Source organism: Lolium rigidum, chromosome 4 (assembly GCF_022539505.1).
Source record: "Lolium rigidum isolate FL_2022 chromosome 4, APGP_CSIRO_Lrig_0.1, whole genome shotgun sequence".
NCBI lineage: Eukaryota > Viridiplantae > Streptophyta > Magnoliopsida > Poales > Poaceae > Lolium > Lolium rigidum.
In genome coordinates, this window is record NC_061511.1 from 251804365 (window position 1) to 251828939 (window position 24575).

General features: G+C 44.7%; 2 protein-coding genes across 2 annotated transcripts; both read right to left on the bottom strand.

Moving 5' to 3' along the window:
• Positions 1-2179: 2179 nt before the first annotated feature.
• On the bottom strand, positions 2180-5044 carry LOC124650240 (cysteine-rich receptor-like protein kinase 15). The gene is made up of 7 exons (XM_047189789.1): positions 4219-5044; positions 3795-3938; positions 3567-3700; positions 3249-3459; positions 2923-3160; positions 2670-2823; positions 2180-2559 (listed from the first exon to the last, which is right to left on the bottom strand). Exons 1-7 carry the CDS (start codon positions 5033-5035, stop codon positions 2227-2229), a joined length of 2031 nt encoding a protein of 676 aa, XP_047045745.1. The 5' UTR covers positions 5036-5044; the 3' UTR covers positions 2180-2226.
• Positions 5045-11345: 6301 nt separating this feature from the next.
• LOC124650242 (fructose-1,6-bisphosphatase, cytosolic-like) lies at positions 11346-13828 on the bottom strand. The gene is made up of 11 exons (XM_047189790.1): positions 13564-13828; positions 13303-13377; positions 13069-13130; positions 12916-12982; positions 12705-12818; positions 12530-12616; positions 12345-12415; positions 12210-12275; positions 12001-12087; positions 11840-11915; positions 11346-11637 (listed from the first exon to the last, which is right to left on the bottom strand). Exons 1-11 carry the CDS (start codon positions 13768-13770, stop codon positions 11524-11526), a joined length of 1026 nt encoding a protein of 341 aa, XP_047045746.1. The 5' UTR covers positions 13771-13828; the 3' UTR covers positions 11346-11523.
• Between the last annotated feature and the right edge of the window lie 10747 nt (positions 13829-24575).

Below are 24575 nucleotides of genomic sequence, written 5' to 3' on the forward strand. Positions count from 1 at the left end.
CATCATAGACCGCTTTCATGCAAGGAAGGAATATCCTAGATGGAGTTGCGGTTCTGCATGAGACAGTACATGAAATGCACACTAAGAAATTACATGGGGTTATTTTAAAATTAGATTTTGAAAAGGCCTACGATAAGGTCAAGTGGTCTTTCCTTCAGCAGACGCTTAGGATGAAAGGTTTTTCTCCTGAGTGGCGATCTCTTATCAATGATTTTGTGTATGGGGGAAGTGTGGCAATCCAGGTTAATGATGACACCGGACACTATTTCCAGACACGAAAAGGGTTACGTCAGGGGGGATCCGTTGTCTCCAATGTTGTTTAACATTGTAGCGGATATGTTAGCGATCCTGATAGAGAGGGCCAAGTCTGAAGGCCAAATTGAAGGGGTGATTCCACATCTGGTAGATGGTGGTTTATCTATCCTTCAATATGCCGATGATACAGTTCTTTTTATGGATCATGATCTCGAAAAAGCTCGCAACTTAAAATTAATATTGGCGGCTTTTGAGCAGTTATCGGGATTAAAAATCAATTTCCATAAAAGTGAGTTGTTTTGCTTCGGTGATGCCCAAAACGATACGACTTTATACGCAGAGTTGTTTGGTTGTGGGCAAGGCCAGTTTCCTATTCGCTATTTGGGTATTCCGATTCATTATCGAAGACTCACAATTGCTGAATGGAAAATTGTGAAAGAAAGATTACAAAAGCGTCTTAGTAGTTGGAAAGGCAAATTGTTGTCCCTGGGAGGAAGATTGGTACTAATTAATTTAGTACTGACAAACATGGTACTGTATATGTTATCATTCTTCCTAGTACCAAAAGGAATTCTGCATAAACTCGATTATTATCGATCCAGATTCTTTTGGCAAGGGGATAGCGAGAAAAAGAAATATCGATTGGTTAAATGGAGTATAGTTTGTAGTCCCAAAGAATAAGGATGGCTTAGAGTTCATGACCTGGAAGTCAAGAATTCAGCACTTCTAGGTAAATGGCTGTTTAAGCTTCTTACCGAGGATGGGATATGGCATACTATTCTTACGAGAAAGTATTTGGGTTCGAAGACATTATCCCAAGTGGTTTGAAAACCAGGGGATTCACACTTCTGGGCTGGACTCATGGCGGCAAAGAATGTCTTCTTCCGCCATGGTACTTTCTCAATTAAGAATGGGGCACAGATACAGTTCTTGGAGGACACTTGGTTACACAATGCACCCTTAAGTGAACAGTATCATGTTTTGTATAATATTGTCCATCACAAAAGTGATACCATTGCTACGGTGGCTACCTCACCTCCGAATGTGACGTTCAGAAGAGTTTTACTTGGGCAAAGGTTGTTAGCATGGAATACCCTGACCCACCGGCTGGGAGATATACACCTATCACCAGAACCGGATGAATTCAGGTGGAATCTTAATGCAGATGGTTCTGTCTCGGTAAAATTACCATACAATGCGATTCTTCATTCTGATATACCGGTTGATAATAATAAGAAAATTTGGAAGATGAAGATACCACTAAAAATCAAAAAAAATGGATGGTATCTTCGTCGAGGAGTTATCCTCACCAAAGACAATCTTGTTAAGAGAAACTGGCATGGAAGTACACGGTGTGTTTTCTGTCAACAGGACAAATTAAACACCTTTTCTTCAAGTGCCAATTTGCGAAATCTATTTGGTCAGTCATCCAAGTAGCGTCTACTCTGTTTTCCCCGACTAGTGTGGCCAATGTCTTTGGCAATTGGCTACATGGGGTCGATCCAATGTTCAAGTTACTTCTTAGGGTGGGGACGCTGGCAGTCATCTGGGCGCTATGGCTAAGTAGAAATGACAAGATTTTTAATGGCAAAAATTATTCCCTTTTGCAGGTTATATACAGATGCACAGCTATTGTCCGTTCGTGGTTACCTCTTCAGCGAGTGGAAAACCGAGACCTGTTTACGGAGGTCTGTACACGGTTGGAGGCTACGGCGAGGGATAGTTTTTCCCAACATGGGTGGCAGCATAGTCTACGGATTGCAGCTCCATCCACACCTTAGACGTTTTATATTTCATCGTTTCGATATGTATTTCGCCTAGTTTTTGTTTTATCAGATTGTTCTCTTGGATTTTGTGCATCCTGGTTATGCAGAGGCTGGATGTAATTGCTTATCAAAATAATAAAGCATCCTTTATCGAAAACATCTAGCTGGCCAAATCACAAGAAAAAGGAAAATTTCCGCCATCGGTTCACCGGGGCTCCATGTCAGAAATATAGGCGTCGTTGCCAAACGGCTCACGAACAGCTCCGGCCGGATTCTCTTCCTCGTGCGTCTGGCTCCTCCCCAATGCGCCCGCGCGGCTCCGAACGAGGTAGGCTGGCGGCGTCGGCACCGGGAGCGTAATTGAGCGGCTGTTGAGCATGACGACGACGGTCGCCATGCTTGGACGCAGGTGCGCGTCCTCCTGGACGCAGAGCAGCCCCACGTGGACACACCGCAGCATCTCGGACGGCTGGAGACCGTCGGCCGAGCAGCCGTCGAGCAACGCCGTCACGCTCCCATGGCTCCAGTGCCTCCAAACCTGTACATGCATGATGCAAGTGCACAATTAGTTACTGATCGATCTGCCATTAGCAAAGCTCTAGACTCCTAGTATGTAAATTGGTAGCAGGGGATTAATATCAAGGTTACCGTGGTCAGAAGATCTTCGTTATTTGTGCCTGGATACTGGCTGAAAGTGTTGCGGCGACCCGCGATGATCTCCAGGACCAGAACGCCGTAGCTGTACACGTCCGATTTGGCCGAGAAGATACCGTGCAGGGCGTACTCCGGCGCCATGTACCCGCTGCATTTCAAGAAATACACCGCATTTTGTTATGTTAGCTCGGCTCCGTTCAAGAAATACTCCGTGTTGCTGCTCGATCAATCTAACAAATAAACTCACTAGGTTCCGGCGATGTGGCTGGTGTTCCCGACGCTGGTGTCTAGGCTGAATAGCTTGGCGAGGCCGAAGTCGGAGATCTTGGGGCTCATGTCCGGGTCTAGCAGGATGTTGCTGGCTTTGAGGTCACGGTGGATGATGGTCAGCCTCGAGTCTTCATGGAGGTAAAGAAGGCCTCGGCCGATCCCCTGAATGATCCGGAACCTGTGCCCCCAGGTAAGCTCTTGCCGCCTCACAGGATCTGCAATTTAGCACGTTTCAGTAACATGTACGTGCGTGATGACTTGATGAAACTGAATGTCACTTGTACAACAGTTCAGAATCTGAACCGAATAGAATTTTGTCGAGGCTTTTGTTGGCGAGGAACTCGTAGACGAGGAGCATCTCCTGCTCCTGGATGCAGCAGCCCAGCAAGCGCACCAGATTCTTGTGCTGGAGCTTCGCGACTAGCACAACCTCGTTCTTCATCTCCACGTGCCCTTGCTGGGAGGTTTTCGACAGCCTCTTCACCGCGATCTCCTGCCCATCCTGCAGTGTGCCCTGACCAACATCCAAGTTCAGTTTCAGGCATGGAGAATAGTGGATGCTCATGTTCCAAGTTTAAAAAAAAAAATGAGCTGATCTTCCAAGATAATAGTGTGACGTACTTTGTAGACCGGCCCAAACCCGCCTTCCCCGAGCTTATTTTCTTCAGAGAAGTTGTCCGTGGCAGCTCTTAGAGTGCTCAGATCGTACAGGAGAGACTCTGAACTTCCCATGTCTTCTCCATCCTCACAGTCAGCTGCAGTCCTCACAAAAACAAAAGTACTAGAGAATTAAGCCTAATATCCTGTTATTCTTCAGAGATTTGCTATAATCGATGGAGAATCGCTGACCGGCGCTGGAAATCTGCACATGCTCGTGTGGCTTCTTGTTCTTCCTCTTGCACAGGTACAAAGCAGTGATCAACAGCACCAGCAGCACGGCAGCGACAGGAACAGAGACCGCCAGAGCTATCTTGACCGTGGAATTGTTTCCTCCTGTCACGAAATTCAGAATAGTTTACCATTTCCTCTCTAGTTCAGTCGCTGTCTAAACTTTTCAACTCGCTACTTTGACCACCGAAAGCACGTTGCATGCCGCCATGCCTAATACGGAATGGTAGAAATCCGGTGCGTTTTTTGTTGTCTAGGCAAACTTTCAAGATTGAAACGACAATTCCAAAACAGAGAACAGGAACTGTATGGACGCTAGTGTCAGCCAGCTAGAAACGCGTTGGCGCAGGGAACACAAAGTTGACGGAGACTTTCATTGACTCACCGGAGTGGTCGGTACCGTTGAGTCCGCCGCCTGCTGGAGCAGGCGGCGACATCGCCGCCTCGGCGGCCTTGGCGTTGTAGAAAAGGGAAACCTCGTACCGGACGGAGCAGCTCCGGTAAAAGATCTGTCCGCCTATCTTTAAGTAGCAGCCGGTGAGGATGTCCGTGACGGTTCCGCTGAGGCACCGGTTGCAGTCGTCGCCGCCGAGGTCGCGCGTGCACTGGGCGATGCCGTAGATCTTGAGGGGCGTGACATCGGCCTCGCCGGCCGCGAACATCCGCGGGGATGAGTACGCCGCCAGGCTGCTGAGGTTTCTCATCAGAGAGCCTAGCTGCGTCATGAACAGCTCGGGCTGCGTGACCTGCGTCGCGTTCGCCACGTTGCAGAGTGCCACCTCCGGCGACGTGTCGGCGGTGCCGAAGAAGCTCGCGTTCGAGTGCCGCAGGAGGCAGTTGTCGTAGATGACCATAGAGGATTTCTGGCCGGGGCACTTGCCGGCTGCGTCTTGCGCTGTGGCATCGAGGCACGCTCGGCAGTCGGACTCGTTAACGTCCGCGCGGCACTGCGCGAGCCCGAACGCCTGGTCGGGCGCTGCGCCGGTGGCGTTCTCGGCGAACCCGGACGCAGCCGACGCCGCAGCGGGGAGGAAGGAAAGGAGAGCGTCGAGGTTGGCTTGGAATATTCCGCCGCGGGTGTAGTTTGTGTTGCTCGGGCAGTCGGTGTGCTGAAGGTCCGCGGCGGCGATGCCAGCGCCGACTAGGAGGAGAAAGAGAGATGGGAGGCCCAGGATACGCATGGCTCGTGGGGAGGGCGTCATTGCTGGGTTCGTAGCGAAGAAGGCGAGAAGAAGGCAATTTGTAAGCAGGTGCATGGAATGGCGATGGCGTCACGGCACAAAAGGGCGCCGCGTTGCGTGGTGAACTGTCAGTCTGTGACTAGTCCCCGGCGCGAGAGATTGACTCTAGTCCATTCTCGTGTATACAGCAATAATCCTACACCTACACAAGAACTTTCCTCATTAATGTGATTGGATGTAGATATTCGCGTAGAGACATCACATGCAATAATTTAATTAGGACCAACACAAGAACTTTCCCGCCTAATTGATCATGCTATTTATTACTTGATTTTGTTTGTTTTGGTGTTTTAAAAAATAAGATATTGGCTTTGTATACAAGAACAGAGGAAGAACAGAGGAAGTATTCATAACCAAAAACATTACCACTAAATTTCTGTGCAGTATAAATGTACTCATTAATGTGATTGGATGCAGTCATGGAGATAGAGACATTATATGTAGTCCCTTCGTCTCACGAAAGTTATCTTAGATTTGTCAAAATTTAGATGTATAGACACTATCTAGTATATAGATACATCTAAATTTTATCAAATCTCGGACAAATTTCATGAGATGGAGGGAGTAATATATTTAAGTAGAATTAACACGAGAGGTTTTCCACCTAATTGATCGTGATATTTATTAGTTGATTTTTTGTTTTGGTGTTTAAAAGTAAATTATTGGCTTTGTATACAAAAATAGAGGAATTTTTTTTTTATTACATGCATGCTTCATATCATCAAGGTTTGTAAATGACTAATCGTGCTTGCTGCACGATAACAAAGAAAGTATTTGTAACCAAAAACATTACAAAGTGCTCCAACAACATAAATCATACCCCAAAAACAATCACGACGAGAAACCAACGGGCAAGACTTTTTTTCCCGCGGTTGTAACCTATGGTTTATCGTGTGTTTTTACCTATTGGGAAGGTGACTCGAGCGGGTATTCAAAACCTTTGAGATTAATCCAGCTTGTGCAGCATTAGAGCATCTCCAGTCGCGTCCCCCAAAATCGCGCCGGATCGAGCGTTTGGGGGACGTGTTTTGTTCGTGCCGCGTTTGGGGGACGTCGCTCCCCAGCCGCGTCCCCCAAACGCCGCCCCCAAACATTAAAAGTATTTTTTTGGCTAGAAAGAAACTATTTAATAATATTCAAATCAGTTGAACATAAACAAATTATATATAAAACTTCGAAAAAAAATATAATTAAATACATATAAACTATCTACTTCTTCTTCGCTGATGGCCCCGCCTCGTCGTCGTCATCGCGGTGGCGCTTCCTGCTCATCACCTCTTCCGAAGAGGCGGTGTCGGCGCTCGACGCGTCGTCGTCGCCGGTGCTCGTCGGCTGCGCCTTGGCCTTGGCCTTGGCCTTGGCCTTGGCGGCCTTGGCCTTGGCGGCCTTCGCCTTGGAAGCCTTCGCCTTGGCCGCCTTCGCCTTCGCACGGGCCACCGCCGCCGCCGCGGCCTCGCTCTCTTCTTCCTCCTCCTCCCAGCCCAGCCATTCCTCCTCGCCGTCAGCCGGCGGCGGGGAATCGTCGCCGCTGCTCGGCGTCCCGGCTTTGTCCCACCAATGGCGCCAGCCCGACGGGCTTTCCCTCGGCTGGAGGTGTCGGACGGGAGCCGGGAGATGTAGCTCATCGTCGCTGGAGGTGTCGGATGGAGGCTTGGATGAATGACGGCGTACGTACGGGTCTTATTGAGCGCGGATAAACGGCGGCGCAGAAGTCGAAGAGAGCAGCGGTTGCTCTTCCGAGGAGTCGGCGCTCCATTCCGGCGGGGTTGGCGCGTCGTCGACGCGGTTGCCAATGCGACGGTTCCGCTTCTGTCAACCGCACCGTCGCTACGTATGTGGCGGTTGAGCGTCCGAGCCGGCGACGGGTCGGCCCCGCGCCTCCTCGCCTCTCATTTCGTTGTGTCCGGCGTGCCCGGTGCGTCCCCTGTGGGACGGGGACGGGCTCGGGACGCCGGACACCGTATCGGGGCGCGCCGGACAAAAAAGGGCTTTGCGGCGCGCGGCTGGGAATATTTTTTTGTCCGGCGCGCCCCAAATCCCTTTGGGGGACGGTTTGGGGGACGCGACTGGAGATGCTCTTAGTCTACTGCAATTTTATCACTGAAGTCTTGGAAGAATGTTAAGTTGCACAACGTGGAGATAAATATGCCAACCACGGAGGATACGATATAAAATTTTAGTTTTACCGAAGTTCTCCTTTATCGAAAGGTTTGAACCAAAAAAAAACTTGTAAGCGTGAAAAGCAAGGCTAAATCTAAAATCAACAAGTAGGGTGAGAGAAGCTTCCTGGAATGGTAGAGGTATGGGTTCTGCTAACAAAAGAAAACATGCTAAAGAGTTGGTAGATGAGTATGGCTTGCATTTCATCCAAATCCAGGAAACTCAAATGGATGAAATTAAAGATGTTTTGTTAGATCAAATTGGTGCTAGGCAAAATTTCTTTTGGTATGTTTCTCCCTCCCAAGGTAGATCTTGTGGGATCTTGGTTGGGGTGAAAAATTATGTTTATGATGTCCTGGAAGTGGAGCATGCCATCAATTTTGTTAGATAATTGATTAAAAAAGTGATGATTTTAAATGAAATTTGATCGCTATTTATGGGGCTGCTCAAACCGTAAGCACTAATCATATTCCTCCCACTTTTGAGAAGCTTGATCATTTCTTAGTCGCCACAGATTGGATGGATCATTATCCTCTTACACAAGAGACAAGACAAGGGAGTGGTCTCACCACACACCTTTGTTGCTAGACACTGGTGAGGGGTTTGCAGGTCCTTCAGTTTCAAATTTGAGTTGTGTTGATTGATTAGAGAGGACATAACAAAAACTATTAGACCGGTTTGGGAAGCTTTTGCTGGAGGTTGGAATAGGAAGAAACTAAAAGGGTGAAACATAAATGTGGACAATGTTTTTAGAAAAGACAAAAAATGTTTGTTTTTCTTGATAATCTTGAAAGACAGCTGAGATTAATGGTTTGGATTTGGTGGAAAGAGAAAAATATTTTATATTAAAAACAACTTAATTATCCGGTTAGGGAGGACAACATTAAATCGCTTCCATAGAGTAAAAAGTGTTGACCTCAAACTGGGACAAACTTGCACTTGGTATTTTATGAATAAAATGAATGGTAGGAGAAGGTAAAAAACAAAATAATGCATATGATGGATGGGAGTGATGTGGTTGAAGGTGATGAAAATCTGCTTGCTCATGGAACTGATTTTTACAAACAATAATTGACTAGGTGTGACATGAGGACCCTCTAGATGCCACAAGATCTGCGTTGAGATCCTGTTCTCGTCAATTGGATCTGTTGCCTTGACGTTGTCTTATCCATCGCTAGCGTACTTGGTGATTTGAAAGTGCATCTGGCCCACTATTTGAATTCAAAAATGTGGGTCCTACATGATTTGAAAGTGTTGTTAGTGCTGATGTGGTTTGCTAACCCAACAATGATGGTAATAGTGGATTGCTAGATGTGACACGTGTCAACTAATGGATGTGTGCTCACGTATACACCCGGTCACCAGGCTTCTTTTGAATTGGGCATTCTGATAGAATGTAGGTGGGAACGGATTTTGATTTTCCAAATATGGTGGTTATTGAGTCCAACCTAGCTTTCCTCCTTTGAAGAGATTAAGGAAATGGTTTTCTCTTTGGCACATAACAAAATCCTGGACCTCATGGTTTTCCTAGAAAATTTAACTACTCTTTTGGGATTTGGTGAAAGTTCCTTTGAAAAATCTTTGTGGCGGCTTTTTTAATGATAATTTGGGTATTGGTAGGATAAATTATGGTACGATTACCTTAATCCCAAAATGTGAGGATGCCATGTAAATTTCGAAATTTAGGCTTATATGCCTAATGAACACAAACTTGAAAATTATTATGAAAAGAATGAATAATAGGTTGGCTCCGATAGTTGATAGAACTCAAACTACTTTTGTGGAAAGTAGATTCATTATGGAAGTTGTTTCCATGCTTCATGAAATTATTCATGTAGTTAAAATGGAGAAAAAAAATGCCATGGGTGCTTTTCAAAGTTGATTTTGAAAAACCCTTTTATAATGTGAATTGGGTTGTTCTCTATAATGTAATGATAAAAAGAGTTTTCACACAAGTGTAATGATCTTGTGTTTAGCATCATTAGTAGTGAAAAAGTGAACATTAAAATTAATGATTAGATGGGAGGGTTCTTCTCTACTTATAGGGGTGTGAGGGCAGGATGACCTCATGTCCCCCATCCTCTTTAATTCTCCAATTGACTCTTTGAGTGTTATGATTTAAAATGCACAACGGGGTGGTGTTATAACTGATTTGGTATCTCACCTGCAGGAGAATGGGATTGCCATTCTCCAATAGGCAAATGTTACCATTTTCCCGTTAAATGAGGGTTTTGAAAATGCTAGGATCTTGAAATTCGTGCATTGCCTTTTTGAACAAATGTCTGGGCTTAAGATATTTTTTCCTAAAAGTGAAGTCTGTTTTTTGGGCAAATGGAAGGAATGTATACATATTTATGAAGAGATTTTTACTTGTAAATCTGGGGTGCTACCTTAAAATATTTGGGGGGCCAATTGATAAGGAAAAAAACTTCTTAATGCACATTGAAAACTTGTAGATGATAAGATGGAGAAAGATTGGGGTGTTATCAAGGGAAGCATTTGGTTATGAGTTCTAGAGTTAACTTGTTGAATGCTTGTTTGACCACTATACTCTTGTTTATGTCTCCTTTCTATAGAGTAACTCTAGGAGTAAAAAAGGGAGTGGGTATCTTTAGGAATATGTTGTTGTGGCAAGATGAACAAGGGACTAGGAAATACCACTTAGTAAATTGGGAGAAAGTCTGTACTCCCAAAGATCTAGGTGGGCTTGGAGTGTTGAATTTGGATGTGATGAATATTAGTTTGTAAATGGTTGTGGAAGTTGGAGAATGAGGGTGGTGCTTGGCAAAACATTTTGAAGAAAAAATATCTTCATAAAGAAACTCTAACACAAGCTACTCATAGGGTGGGTTCATCTCAATTATGGCCAGGATTGATGAAGGTGAAGCCAACTTTCTACAATTTCTGTAATAGAGTGCTTTCTGAGAATAAAACAAGATTTTGGAGAGATGTATGGTATAATCAAAATAACCTTTGGCAACCACCTACCATATATTATACAACATGTCCTTTAATCAACATATATCCGTGGATAAAGTTGTAAATTCTTTTGGAGGTTTTTTGACTTCTAAAAGACATTTGCAGGGTGAGTTGCCCACTAAATGGTTACAGTTGTTAGATATTATTCATGGGGTAAATTTTACTCTAGCCGATGATAAGGTGTCTTGGAAGTTAGAGAAAAAGGATTCACTGTCAAATCCTTGTATAGTGCTCTACAGAATAGACCACATGTCAAAGCTTTCAAATTGATGTGGGGTTTAAAAGTTACAGCAAAAGTTAAGATGTTCGTGTGGCGCTTAATGTAAGGGAGAACTTTGACTAGGGATAGTTAAAAGCAAACGAGGGTGGGTAGGGGATCAACATTGTTTGCTCAGTGCTAAAGATGAAAGTATTGATCATTTGGTTTTCTTCTCTCCCATTGCAAGGTTTATTTGGAGCATTTTTCAATGTACATGTAATACCCCTGCTCAATCCAATAGAATGGCTGAGCTTGGGGGTTGGGTCAACAAATTCAGAGGGAAAGATATAGTTAAAGATAAAGTATGTTTAGCTGCTATGTTTTGGGTTATCTGGAAAATCAGAAACAAATCACGTTTTGACAATATTATGCCAACTGATCGTAGTGATATTATCTTCTTGATTTGTCACTATGTTAACTACTGGTGTGACCTGCAGAAACCAAATGTCCGAGAGAAACTAGAGCGAGGAAGTGAATTGGTGAAGCAGATGATACAGCAGATCTTCAACAAATCTCGTGGTTGGACGCTGGTTGGGCGCCGCTATGTCGAAGAATTGCCAATTCATAGCCTTTATATATCAATAATACTTGTGTTTGGGCAATGGTCATGTAAAAACTCTATAGATTTTTTTTGCTTTGTTAATGAAGCAGGGGAAATAGCTCCCTTTTATCAACAAAAAATGGAAGAGTTGTTCTCGAGGAATACTGAGCCATCGGCCTTTTTAGCTCATTGTAATACTGTTATTTTCAATTAATAAAGCTCATGATTTCCTCAAAGTGTGAAACTTTGTAAGAAATGTAGATGTGGAATTTTTTAAATTATTTTTGTCCAGTCTCCATATATAGTATTTTTTCACATCTAGCCCAAGACCATGAAATAACTGTAGTTATACATACTGAATATTGTGCAACATCTGTGTATACTGATACTTTTACATCAACGCCAAGACCACTATTTCAGAATCACCATAAAATGCCTTCTTAGGAATTTCCTTACAAGTCAGAACATAACTTCTTTTTGAGCATGTTTATGTGGCTGCAGGTACCCAGATCAGGCGTTGCTTGACTCTGAAGCGTACAATGATTTGATCTCCTCTACATCATCGTAGCTCCCGAGGAATATTGGAGATCTCTGGTGAATCTCAGTAGGAACAAGGTCAAGAGCCTGCGATGCGGACGCAACAACTACTTTTCAGTTAAAAATCACGCCAAGTATAGGCAAGAGCATAAAGTTAAGATGACGTTGTAAGAGTACACTTGCAGCTAGGCAGGTATAAATAAGCTAATACTAGAATCATACGAAGTAATAACATAATATAAAGATGAAGATGTTGCTCTGACAACCAGGTGGATTCAGTTCAGCCTACCCGTTGTTTGCCTGTGAAAGATTGGCCTCCAGCTTGCTCCATCAGGAACGACATGGGGAAAACTTCGTACAGAACACTGAAAATACACATTACAAACCTCAAAAATGCATATTATTAATCAGCCGGGGATACCATGAAGGGGACTGGTGGCATCAGCATACCGAAGTTTTCCGTTCGGGCTCTTCTTGTCTGCAGGGTACAGAAATATGCCTCCATATAGCAGGGTACGGTGAACATCGGCAACCATACTGTGGAGTTCAGAAGCATACAATAAGATCATTAGATTCAGTAAACTATGAAAAAACAGACTGAAAAGGATATTGGAGTATTTCACTATGCTGTCAGAATAACAGTTGTAACGCTGACTCACCTTCCAATATATCTCAAAGATTTTGGTGATGAACCATCTTGGGGAAATTTGCATTTCTCTACAAATCTACAATGTTGGCTGGAAAGTTCAGCTTAACTTCTTAAGAGTTGTCAAATTAAGATGAGATGTACATACTTTGCTGTAGGCACGTCCCAGTTTCTGGCGTTCCCTTCATTGACCGAATATATCTTTCCTTTATTCGGAATCTGAACAAATAAAAAGATACACAGAACAAATAGATATTCGATTTTAACTGTTGTTTCTTAAAGTTCAGGCAAAGAAAAAGAAAAGGATTCTGTTATAGTAGTACTATCACAAACCTTTATGCTGGGATGAGTGAGTATGAATTCCCCAAGGGAAGGATCAAGAGTGAAACCGTTTACACCATTTCCAGTGCTCAAGACAAGCTGTGATAAATCAGAACAACATTCAATCTAGGATGGACAGTTAGCGTAAACTAATGGGGGAGGAAGTGCATTAGGGAAACATGGTTACCGTGCATGAACTCCCATACATGCAGTAACCAGCCGCGATCATGTCGGTTCCAGGTTGCAGCACATCCTCCAGAGTCGCATTGTCCTTGTCTTTGATCATGTAGATCCCAAAGATCTGCAGAACAGGACAGAACATAAACACACGGCCAGTGGCATGTGCCATATCATAATCTGTGATCAGCATAGACAACCACAGTAGCACGAACGCATACCGTTCCGATGGAGACGCCGCAGTCGATGTTGGAAGAGCCATCCAGCGGATCAAAACAGACGCAGTACCTGAACAGCAAGGAAAGGTCCCGGTAGGTCAGAAAACAGCATCCACAGCACTATGAAACTATGAAGAGCTGCCTGGATTGACATACTTCCCGCGGAGGGGAGCGTCGACCAATATGGCCTCCTCGTTCTCTTCAGACACCAGAACGCACTGCACAGAGCAGAACGGCAAAGTCAGAGCCTTTGAGTATTCAAAAAAAAAATGGTTCGGTAACTGCACGGCGAAGTCAGAACCATAATTAATTAGCAACCCAGAATTTTCGATAAGATTTGAAAAGGATAACCACTGGATAAGTGATGTTTTAGGAGAGTCAGAGGATTACAGTGCGGCCGCTGCTGACGAGCGCCTTGACGAAGACCTCGTTGGACAGCACATCCAGCTTCTTCTGCTCCTCCCCCTGCTCTCTCGCACCGCATGTTAATCAATTTGTCAACGCGCGCATATAAACACTAAAGAAAACGAGAAAGGGACTTGACTCTTGAGGTGCGGTGCCGTGCAGGCGAAGGGATAAGGAATTTAATCAGAGAAGAAGACGCGTGTAGGTGACGAGGTAAGGTAAGGATGGCCGGTGCTGAGTGCTTGCCTGGATGTTGGTCTCTCCGGCGAGGCCGATGAGCTTTGCGAGGCCGGCCTTGTTGACGGCGGAGGCGACGAACTTGCAGCCGAGGACGATGTGGGAGAGGAGGATGGTGAAGTCTCCCCGGGACTCCGGGTGCCGGCCCTGCTCGTTCAGCGCGTGCCGCGTGATCGTCATCAGGTCCGTCCGCTGCGCCTCCGCCGCGTGATCCATCTCTCCGGCTAGCTAGCTACCTAGCTACGGACGGTGCTGGCTCTTGCCGATCGTGGAAACTGGATCGAGGTGACAAGTGATCGAGTGAGAGTGCCGACGGCGAGAGGTGGGAGACCAAATGGACGCGCGGCACCGGGTGCGGGAGGGAAGGAGCGGTCCGGCGATTGAAATAGGCGCTGGTGTAGCGCGGATATGCTTGGCAGCGCGGCGAAACGTGTCCGGGAAAGGAGGGAGGAACAGCTGGGCTACCGATCGACCGGAATCGTGCGCAGTGCCCATTTGACCAGCACACACCAAGCATCCCTATCAGCGCGTATGTTCGACCTGATCCTAGGCTACACATCTGCAGATACAGAAAACAAATCCCTGGCAGCAGTGCTAAGCTTAGTTGACTAATCTCGTGTTCCTGGAAGGATAATAATGTGGTTATGGCAACCGAGTGGCGCTCAAGAGGTGCAGAACAGATAACCTTGGGGCGATAACAAACGCAACGGCAGCACCTACAGCTGATGCCGTAGGCTGTTCGATAGCTAGCAGCCATCGCTCGTCAGCCATACCGATACATGCTCCAGCAACAGCTATGTAGTGGTCATCACTCGCCGTCCTGACAAATTCATAAGGAAAATAGAACCAGTTACAATTGGTTATCAGTTTAACAGTTCTACTACGGGGCAGCCCTATCTGGCGGTCAACCGCCCGCCAGCACCTTAGCGGTCGATTTCCGACAGGATCAATTTCCGTTTTTGTACGATGCTTCATTTCGGTTTCTGGCTGTGTACACTCCGCGCTGGCAAAAATGCATCGGCGGCACGCGAAAATCGAACCCGCGCCCTAGCGCTCTCACAAACGGGTGCCGACCAGCTGAGCTAAAGCTGTCTCATTGCACATATGGAGACGGTATTATTTAATACCACAGTAGTACTCATGTCGATATATTCCGACAACTTTTTTTTGACCTATAAGTTATCAACCCTCTATCCGTTATTTAGCAACGGTAAATGTAAAAAGTTATCGACCCCAAAAATTAATTTTATTTGGAATATTTTGATTAGATTTATTAACTCAAAATTATGAACCCTACTGCCCGTTTTTTATCAATGTTAAGTCCGAAAAGTTACCTACCCCAAATAATAATTTCATTTTGAATATTTTAAACATTTTTAACTCACAATTTATCAGCCCCTCTGACCATTATTTATCAACGGTAAGTGTGAAAATTTATCGATCCAAAAAGCTAATTTTATTTAGAATATTTTTGAGAATATTATTAGCTCACAATTTCTCAACCCCTCTGTTCGCAATTTAGCAATGGTAAATATGAAGAGTTATCAACCCGAATAATTAATTTTATTTATAATAATTTAGAAACATTTTAGCTCACAATTTATCAATCCCTCCGTCTGTTATTTGTCAATGGTAAATGTAAAAAGTTATCGACCCGAAAAGCTAATTTTATTTAGAATATTTTAGTGACATTTTTGATTTATCAAACCCTCCGCCCGTTATTTATCAACGGTAAATAAGAAAATTTATCGACCCAAAAAGCTAATTTTATTTAAAACGTTTTTGGGATATTTAGCTCTCAAATTTATCAACCCCTCCACTCGTTATTTATGAGGGGTAAATGTGAAAAATTATCAACCCGTAAAGCTAATTTCATATAGAATATTTTGGGAACATTTTTAGCTCACAATTTATCAGCCCATGTGCCCATTATTTATTAACGGTAAATGTGAAAAGTTATCGATCCAAAAAGCTAATTTTTATTTAGAATATTCTTAGGAACATTATTAGCTCACAATTTATCAACCCTATGTTCGTTATTTAGTAATGGTAAATGTGAAGAGTTATCGACCCGAAAAGTTAATTTCATTTAGAATATTTGATAAAGATTTTAGCTCACAATTTATCAACCCATCCGTCCGTTATTTATCAATGGTAAAATGTGAAAAGTTATCGACCCAAAAGCACATTTTATTTAGAACCTTTTTTGGGACATTTTTATCTTAGAATTTATGAAACCCTCTACCAGTTATTTATTGGCGGTAAATATGAAATTTTATCGACCCGAAAAAATCTAATTTTATTTGAAAAGTTAACAACCTTAATAAAAAAATGGTACTTAATTTGAGTGCACAATAGTAGTTTATTTAAGTTGCAAGTGGTAGTTTAGTTGAGTTGCAAGTGGGTTTCCCACCCGTTATTTCCCCCATAAAACCCATTGGCCCAAAAAAAGGGAATAAAAAAGATAATATAGTCTAAATAATATGTATTTTGATACAAATAATACACACAAGCAAAATATACAATGATTGTAAAAGGGAATTGTAGAAAGGGAATTGTAAAATAAAACCTAGTATAAAGCACTAAATAACTCAAAATAACTATATAAAGGGAATTGTAAAAAGGAAATAGAGAAAATGAGCCCAAAGTTTTGATTCACAAAATAACAAGAAAAAGAAACAAAAGAAAATAGAAAATAATAAAGAGAATTAATAAAAGGGAATTGTAGGGAGTTGCATATTTTTGTTGCAAAAAAATAGGAGAGTGAATTAATCGATTGCGCGTACTGACGGTTCAGTACGTGAGCATGCGTCCAAACTTTGAAAAAGCAACAATGGCAGGGGCATCGATTAGCTCTGGCAGCGCGCATGCTGGCCAGGATCAGCTCTTGCAGGGCATCCACCGACTAGCAAGCTAGCAACAAGGCGTGCAAGGTGTGAACGGTGTGAACGTGCTCTGGTTGGGTAATTAAACTGCAAAACGACAAAAAATCAGAAAGCTTCATCAACCCTCGCGGCAGCGCTTCGCGCGGAAGATTCGACCGCGGGCGCGGTCGACTGCGAGGGAGGGAATTCCTCTACTACGTGTCTTTCTTTTGGGCGACGCTGAGCGTCGGTCGACTGAAAAACAGAGTAAAATCGGTTGCCCTCCGCTCCGTTCGATCGAGATCCGACGTCCAGAATCAACCGCAATGTAACTTTTACGTTTTGCTCCCTATTTTTTGGAAACTCAACCCGCAGTCCTTCTCTTCCCCAGTTTACAACAAAATCCTCACCCCGCTTACAAAAAAAATATACTATTACAACAAAAAATTCACAACAAAATTCAAAATGTAAATGTTATAAAAAATGGATAATTAACAACTATTTTTCTACATGTTGGTTTACAACAAATATTGACAACAATTACAATAAAAAATCAAAAGCTATAACAACAAAAAAACATGTGTTCGTGACTATGAAAAATTGGTTAAACAATAATACATTTTCTACATATTTAATTACAATAAAAATCACCAAGTATTTTACCAAAAATTATAGGCGATTACAACAACAAAAAAATTATGGCAAACGCCCAGGTAAACATTACAACATCTCTTACATGCTTTCTTTATAAATTTTATATGCAATAGTTACAAAACTAACAAACGTATACAACATCTCTACGAAAAAAAGTGTCCATGACTAAAACAATTACACCAAAAATCACAAAATAATTATAACAAAAAAGTCATCTGTTTACAACATATCAAGAAACACGCATTTTCGTAACATATCACTTAGAAAAACTTACAAATTATGTCGTGTGAGTTTACAACAAATTTTTATCTAATTGTTACAAATCTGGAAACAACACTCGCACATTTCTTAAAAAAAAAAAGCAACACTCCAGCTTTGGGCCGAAAAACCAGGCCTATATGGGCCGCGCGGAGTTGTTACAAATCCGGAAACAACACCGCACATTTCTTAAAAAAAAAACAACACTCCAGTTTTGGGCCGAAAAACCAGACCTATATGGGCCGCGCGGGAGCTGAGCGACCGACGACCGATCGCTGGCCAGCGATCGGTCGCCGGATCGGAAGCGTTTTCCCTTTCTTTTAGCTGACAAAGATGTTACAGTTTGGATGGATTACTTGGATGACTGGTTTAATAGGTACTACTCCATACCAAAACTTAAGGCTTATATTATTTTTAGAAAGTCAAACACTGTCAAATTTGAATAAGATTTTACCACAAATTGTTAATATGCAAAATATAAAATTAATATCATTAAATAGATAATGAAAATATATTTTCGTATGGTATCTACAAATGTTATATTTATTGATAGATTGTTCTAAAATTTGGTCAAATTTTACTTGGTTTGACTTTTCAAAAAAAAAACCTTAGAGCATCTCCAGCTGCGTCCCCCAAAGCATCCCCCAAAGGGATTTGGGGGACGCCGGAGAAAAACTCGTCTCGGTCGTGTGCTCCAAAGGCCGCTTCAGTTCGGACGTGCCCCAAATATTGTCCGGCATCCCTAGCCCATCCCCTGTGTATAGAGGCTCTATCAGGAACGCCGGACACGATTTTTACACTTGCTGACGTGGGAATTACCCTTCGGGTAACAAGTATTGCCCTATCTGATATTGACAAGTTGGAGGCCCATGAAGCTACCAGAAGGCGAGATGGGCCACTAGGCCGGTGAGTAAGAAGATTCCTTGGCGGACAAGATCAGGAAACGGACAAACAAGAAAAGATTGGATCTAATCTACTGTAAACCTAGTCGTTCTCGGCTAGGACCCTTGAGACCCGGCCTCCTATATAAAGGTCGGGAGAGGGCCCGCCGAGGGACACAATCAATCTTAGCGAAGAATAGCCAACAGTAGCTTAGAACTAGGTTATCCTAGCAACTAGCATCTCGACGAGATCACAGCCAAATTATTCGGCACCCCATTGTAACCTCGTTTTCATCATCATCAAAGAACAGACAGAGCGAGACGTAAGGGTTTTACCTCATCGAGGGCCCCGAACCCGGGTAAATCGCTCTCCCCGCTTGTCCGTGTACCGATGTCTCGTGTCGGCTTGCGGGATTCCATCAACCCTAAGCCCCTATCGGAGGGCATTGACGAGGAGCACCCTCGACAATTGGCGCCGTCTGTGGGAACCCTGTTGGCACAAGGCAGGGCATCGGCAGATCCGATCATGACATCGGCAGCCTCATCGGAAAATTTGCTGGCAATTCCGCCAGCGAGTTCGCCGATAACTTCATCAGCAACCTCATCAACACCATCGTCGCCCGTCCTGGGAAGCCCGATTTGGTTCGGCTCCTACGAATTTACTCCACACATCGAGTCCTCCCGTTCAAACTTTTCGGATCTGCAAGGGAACATGGAGATGACCTTCGGCAGCGTCCATTACAACGTCAACGCAGAAGGAATCCTTCAACTGCTGGAATCCCCCGCTTCCGGATCGACAAGTTCGAACGCATCATCTTCGGCCGACTCGTCGGCTGGCCTAACGGGATCAACTTGCTCTCCTACACCATCGGCTCCCCGCTCGACGTCCTCTATGTCGGTAGGGTCGGACGATTCTTCGTCTTCGAAGTTGACCTCGTATTATTGCCCGAACCGCGACACCGTGCACGGACCGGGATCTACCGACACGCCGTTCATCCGCAACGCCCAGTATTCATCGGGAGAAGACAAGTATCGACAAGCACCATCTTACGAACCAACCAAAGGGCGGCACGCCACCGGGTCTATGTCGCCAATAACACAGGAACGCAAGGCGCGGAGGAGACGAGGACCATACCCCCGCTCTAGCGAAGGGCAAGTTTTGAGGACAGCGCCAAGAACCGCGATAGCGATTACACCATTGCGGATGAAGAGTGGGCGGCAGCACGGGCAGCAGTACTCAACAACACACCGCTCCCTGCAGGAACTTCGGTCGGAACCCTCAATGCTTACCGCTCCATACTAGAGAAAAACCGAGGACACTTGTCGAAAGAGCAAGCCTCCCTCGAGAGACGCTTAACTGCTGCGGATCGATCCAGCGAACGACGAAGGGGTTCACAGGGAGTGCCTCCCGAAACACCCGGGGAGCAGGCAAGCACCGGTCGAGGATGTCCAGGCTTTCGGAAGATGACGCCGTAGAGATAACGTCAAATCCGACTAAATCTTTCATGACCACGGATACCGCGGGCATGCCACGGCCAAAAACCGTTGCGAGCAGCAACGGCCAACCTCGCCGCTTACCTCATCAACCAGCGCCCCGAAGGATCTATGGCTCAGGCTCACCGAGGTGCCCTCGAGAGTCTCGCGATATTGGGAAACAACCTGGTCCCGCAAAAGGAAAAAACTATGGCCCAAGGCAGTGGGTCAAAACATCATGCGAGAGACGCTCGGGACGAGATCACCCAGAGCAGGATCGACAAAGCAAGGCGTCGACGCGCCACCAGGAAAGACGACGATAGTGATTCCTCGGATGAAGACCAGGAGTACGACGGCGAGCTCTGGGGAGCCGACTGCCTAAGTTACAAGATACGCGAAGCAATGCCGCCTAAAAAGTTTAAGCCTACCCCTACCGACGCCGCCAAGTACGATGGGCAGCAAGAACCAAGATCTTGGATAGATGATTACCTGCGGACGGTGATCTTGCACAAAGGAAACCGGATAGCGGCAATGCAATGCTTACAACTTTACTTGAAGGATTCAAGCACGGGCCCGGCTACGGGTCTCGCCGAAAGGTTCCGTCAAATCATGGGATGACCTAGTAGACGCCTTCGTTGCCAACTTCCAAGCAACATATAAGAGGCCCGTCGGGATCGAAGAGCTACGGAATTGTCGACGAAGCGAAGGAGTCGATGCGTTCTTACATTGGGAGATTCACAAAGCTCCCGAATGCTGCCGAAGACGTATCCGTCGACAGAGCAATCGACGCTTTCAGCGACGGCGTCCAGCGGGAAAGTTACATAGAAGAACTCGGGCGCAAGAAGCCAAAAACCATAACCAAGTTAATGGAAATTGCCAACAGCTGGGCCGATGGCGAAGATAACGTGCGAAGGCCACGGCAGCGCAGCGATGACGAAGACGATGATCAGCCGAAGCACGACTCGGGTAGCCGAAGGGATCGACACAAGAGGAGGAAAAACCGCAACTACGATGATAACAATCTGGTAGCAGCAGGGTATGCCGATCGGCAGGACGACCGAGACGACGAGCACGATGGTAACCGGAACAACTCGGGAACCGTGGTAACTATAAACCACGGCAGCGAGAGGACTCCCGAACTACCCTACGCTGAACAGGTCAACGCCCCTTGTTACCTATATTCGTATGTCGATTCCAAAGACGGCAAAACGAAGTCGAGTCACCTGCTCAGGGACTGTCGACAGTTCCTTGACATGCACAATCTCATCCAGCAGTCAGGCCAACAACAGCTACCACCACCGCCACCACCTCCACCACAGCACCAAGTCCAGCAGGCTCAACCCAACGAGGCATTCCCACCGCCACGTGGGCAGATGAGTATGATCCACAGGACAGGCGTTTCAAGAAGAGAGATGACGAAACTCACCCGAGAGATCAATTTGGCAGAAAGCATCATGGCAAACATCCCCGAGTACGTCGACTGGTCGTCTCAGAGCATTACGTTCAGCCGAACAGATCATCCGATGACCATACCAAAACCAGGACATGCCGCCCTGGTAGTCGAAGCACAAATTGGAGGGTTCAAGATGAGCAAAGTGTTTATGGATGGCGGAAGTGGGCTAAACCTGATATTCGTCGATACAATCAGGAGTATGGGGATCACCATGAGCATGTTGGAAGAAACGGACACCTCGCTTCCACGGGATCCTTCCAACCGCACCGGGATACTCTCTTGGCAAAGCTTACCTGAATGTCATCTTCGGCAAAGCCGATAATTTCAGGAAGGAGAAAATCGAGTTTGAAGTGGTGAACTGGGAATCACAGTATCACGCTATACTCGGAAGACCAGCTTATGCCAAGTTCATGGCTGTGCTGCATTATGCATACCTCAAGCTGAAAATGCCTGGGAACAATGGGACAAACCTCACAATCCATGGAAGTTTTTCATGATCGGACAATTGTGATCGCGACTTTCAGAGGATTGATACGTCTCCGACGTATCGATAATTTCTTATGTTCTATGCCATATTATTGATGATACCTACATGTTTTATGCACACTTTATGTCATATTCGTGCATTTTCTGGAACTAACCTATTAACAAGATGCCGAAGTGCCGCTTCTCGTTTTCTCGCTGTTTTTGGTTTCGAAATCCTAGTAACGAAATATTCTCGGAATCGGACGAAATCAAGACCCAGGTTCCTATTTTCACCGGAAGCATCCGGAACACCCGAGAGCCGCCGGAGGGGGCCCCGTGGGCCCCAGATGATAGGGTGGCGCGGCCTGGGCCCTGGCCGCGCCAGCCTATGGTGCCGCCGCCTCTTCGACCCTCTGACGCTGCCCTTCCGCCTATTTAAAGCCTCCGTCGAGAAAACCCTGATACGAAGAACCACGATACGGAAAACCTTCCAGAGCCGCCGCCATCGCGAAGCCAAGATCTGGGGGACAGGAGTCTCTGTTCCGGCACCCTGCCGGAGCGGGGAAGTGCCCCGGAAGGCTTCTCCATCGACACCGCTGCCATCTCCACCGCCATCTTCATCACCGCCGCTCGCTCCCATGAGGAGGGAGTAGTTCTCCATCGAGGCTCGGGGCTGTACCGGTAGCTATGTGGTTAATCTCTCTCCTATGTGCTTCAATACAATAATCTCATGAGCTGCCTTACATGATTGAGATTCATATGATGATGCTTGTAATCTAGATGTCACTATGCTAGTCAAGTGAGTTTTACTTATGTGATCTCCGGAGACTCCTTGTCCCACGTGTGTAAAGGTGACAAGTGTGTGCACCGTGTGGGTCTCTTAGGCTATATTTCACGTAATACTTACTCACCGTTATGAATGGCGTAGTGAAGTGCTTATTTATATCTCTTTATGATTGCAATATGTTTTGTATCACAATTTATCTATGTGCTACTCTAGCAATGTTATTAAAGTAGTTTTATTCCTCCTGCACGGTGTAATGGTGACAGTGTGTGCATCCGTGTTAGTACTTGGCGTATGCTATGATCACGATCTCTTGTAGATTGTGAAGTTAACTATTGCTATGATTGTATTGATATGATCTATTCCTCCTACGTGGCGTGAAGGTGACAGGTGTGCATGCTATGTTAGTACTTGGTTTAGTCATGTTGATCTTTCTTGCACTCTAAGGTTATTTAAATATGAACATTGAATTGTGGAGCTTGTTAACTCCGGCATTGAGGGTTCGTGTAATCCTACGCAATGTGTTCATCATCCAACAAGAGTGTAGAGTATGCATTTATCTATTCCGTTATGTGATCAATGTTGAGAGTGTCCACTAGTGAAAGTCTAATCCCTAGGCCTTGTTCCTAAATATCGCTATCGCTACTTGTTTACTCGTTTCTATCGCGTTAGTATTGATGCGTTACTACCGCTTATTTACTCGTCCCGGGCAAAGCACTTTTCCGGTGTCGTTGCCGTTGCTACTCGCTTATTCATACCACCTCGTATTTCACTATCTCTTCGCCGAACTAGTGCACCTCTTAGGTGTGTTGGGGACACAAGAGACTTCTTGCTTTGTGGTTGCGGTGGTTGCATGAGAGGGATATCTTTGACCTCTTCCTCCCCGAGATCGATAAACCTTGGGTGATCCACTTAAGGGAAACTTGCCGATGTTCTACAAACCTCTCGCTCTTGGAGGCCCAACATTGTCTACAAGAATAGAAGCTCCCGTAGACATCAAGCACTTTTCCGGCGCCGTTGCCGGGGAGGAAAGGTAAAAGGCACTCATACTCCGGCTCTGTGTAACAGTACTTTTCTGGCGCCGTCGTGTGTGTGCTCGAAGCTATTTCCTTTAGATCCTGCAATTGCATCTTTTTGTTTCTTATTTACACTAGTTTGGCATAATGGACAACAATGAGCTTCTTATTCTATTTCCTGATTTAAAACATGGATTGTTTGGTGCGAAAATTAAAAAACCTATGGAATCTTATTTGCATGCTGGTAGTAATATTAGTATGAACGCTTTGAACACCATTGTTGATAATAATATAGAAAGTTCTAAGCTTGGGGAAGCTGGTTTTCATGATCTTTTTAGTCCCCCAAGCATTGAGGAGAAAATTTTCTTTGATGATACTTTGCCTCCTATTTATGATGATTATAATGATAGTGGTCTTTTGGTGCCACCTACTATGGAGAGTAAATTTTGTTGTGATTATACTATGCCTCCTACACTTGATGAGAATAATAATGATAGCTACTTTGTTGAATTTGCTCCCACTACAACTAGTAAAATTAATGTGGAGAGTAATAATTTTATGCATGAGACTCATGATAAGAATGCTTTATGTGATAGTTATATTGTTGAGTTTGCTCATGATGCTACTGAAAGTTATTATGAGAGAGGAAAATATGGTTGTAGAAATTTTCATGTTACTAAAATGCCTCTCTATGTGCTGAAATTTTTGAAGCTACACTTGTTTTATCTTCCTATGCTTGTCACTTTGCTCTTCATGAACTTGTTTATTTACAAGATTCCTATGCATAGGAAGCATGTTAGACTTAAATATGTTTTGGATTTGCTTCTTGATGCTCTCTTTTGCTTCAACTACTATTTCTTGCGAGTGCATCATTAAAACCGTCTGAGCCCATCTTAACGGCTATAAAGAAAGAACTTCTTGGGAGATAACCCATGTGTTATTTTGCTCCAGTATTTTTGTTTTATATTTGTGTCTTGGAAGTTGTTTACTACTGTAGCAACCTCTCCTTATCTTAGTTTTATGTTTTGTTGTGCCAAGTAAAGTCTTTGATAGTAAAGTAAGTACTAGATTTGGATTACTGCGCAGTTCCAGATTTCTTTGCTCTCACGAATCTGGGTCTACCTCCCTGTAGGAAGCTCAGAAAATTAAGCCAATTTACGTGCATGATCCTCA

What these genes read in the sequence shown, in the direction of transcription:
- LOC124650240 (XM_047189789.1), bottom strand. Translation starts at nt 5,035, where the DNA reads ATGACGCCCTCCCCACGAGCCATGCGTATCCTGGGCCTCCCATCTCTC. An exon ending in TGTGCAGATTTCCAGCGCCG is followed by an intron (nt 3,701 to 3,794) that starts GTCAGCGATTCT and finishes TGAGGACTGCAG; the next exon opens with CTGACTGTGAGGATGGAGAA. An exon ending in ACGAAGATCTTCTGACCACG is followed by an intron (nt 2,560 to 2,669) that starts GTAACCTTGATA and finishes ATGCATGTACAG; the next exon opens with GTTTGGAGGCACTGGAGCCA.
- LOC124650242 (XM_047189790.1), bottom strand. Translation starts at nt 13,770, where the DNA reads ATGGATCACGCGGCGGAGGCGCAGCGGACGGACCTGATGACGATCACG. An exon ending in GCGGCGTCTCCATCGGAACG is followed by an intron (nt 12,819 to 12,915) that starts GTATGCGTTCGT and finishes CCTGTTCTGCAG; the next exon opens with ATCTTTGGGATCTACATGAT. An exon ending in AGCCCGAACGGAAAACTTCG is followed by an intron (nt 11,916 to 12,000) that starts GTATGCTGATGC and finishes GTGTATTTTCAG; the next exon opens with TGTTCTGTACGAAGTTTTCC.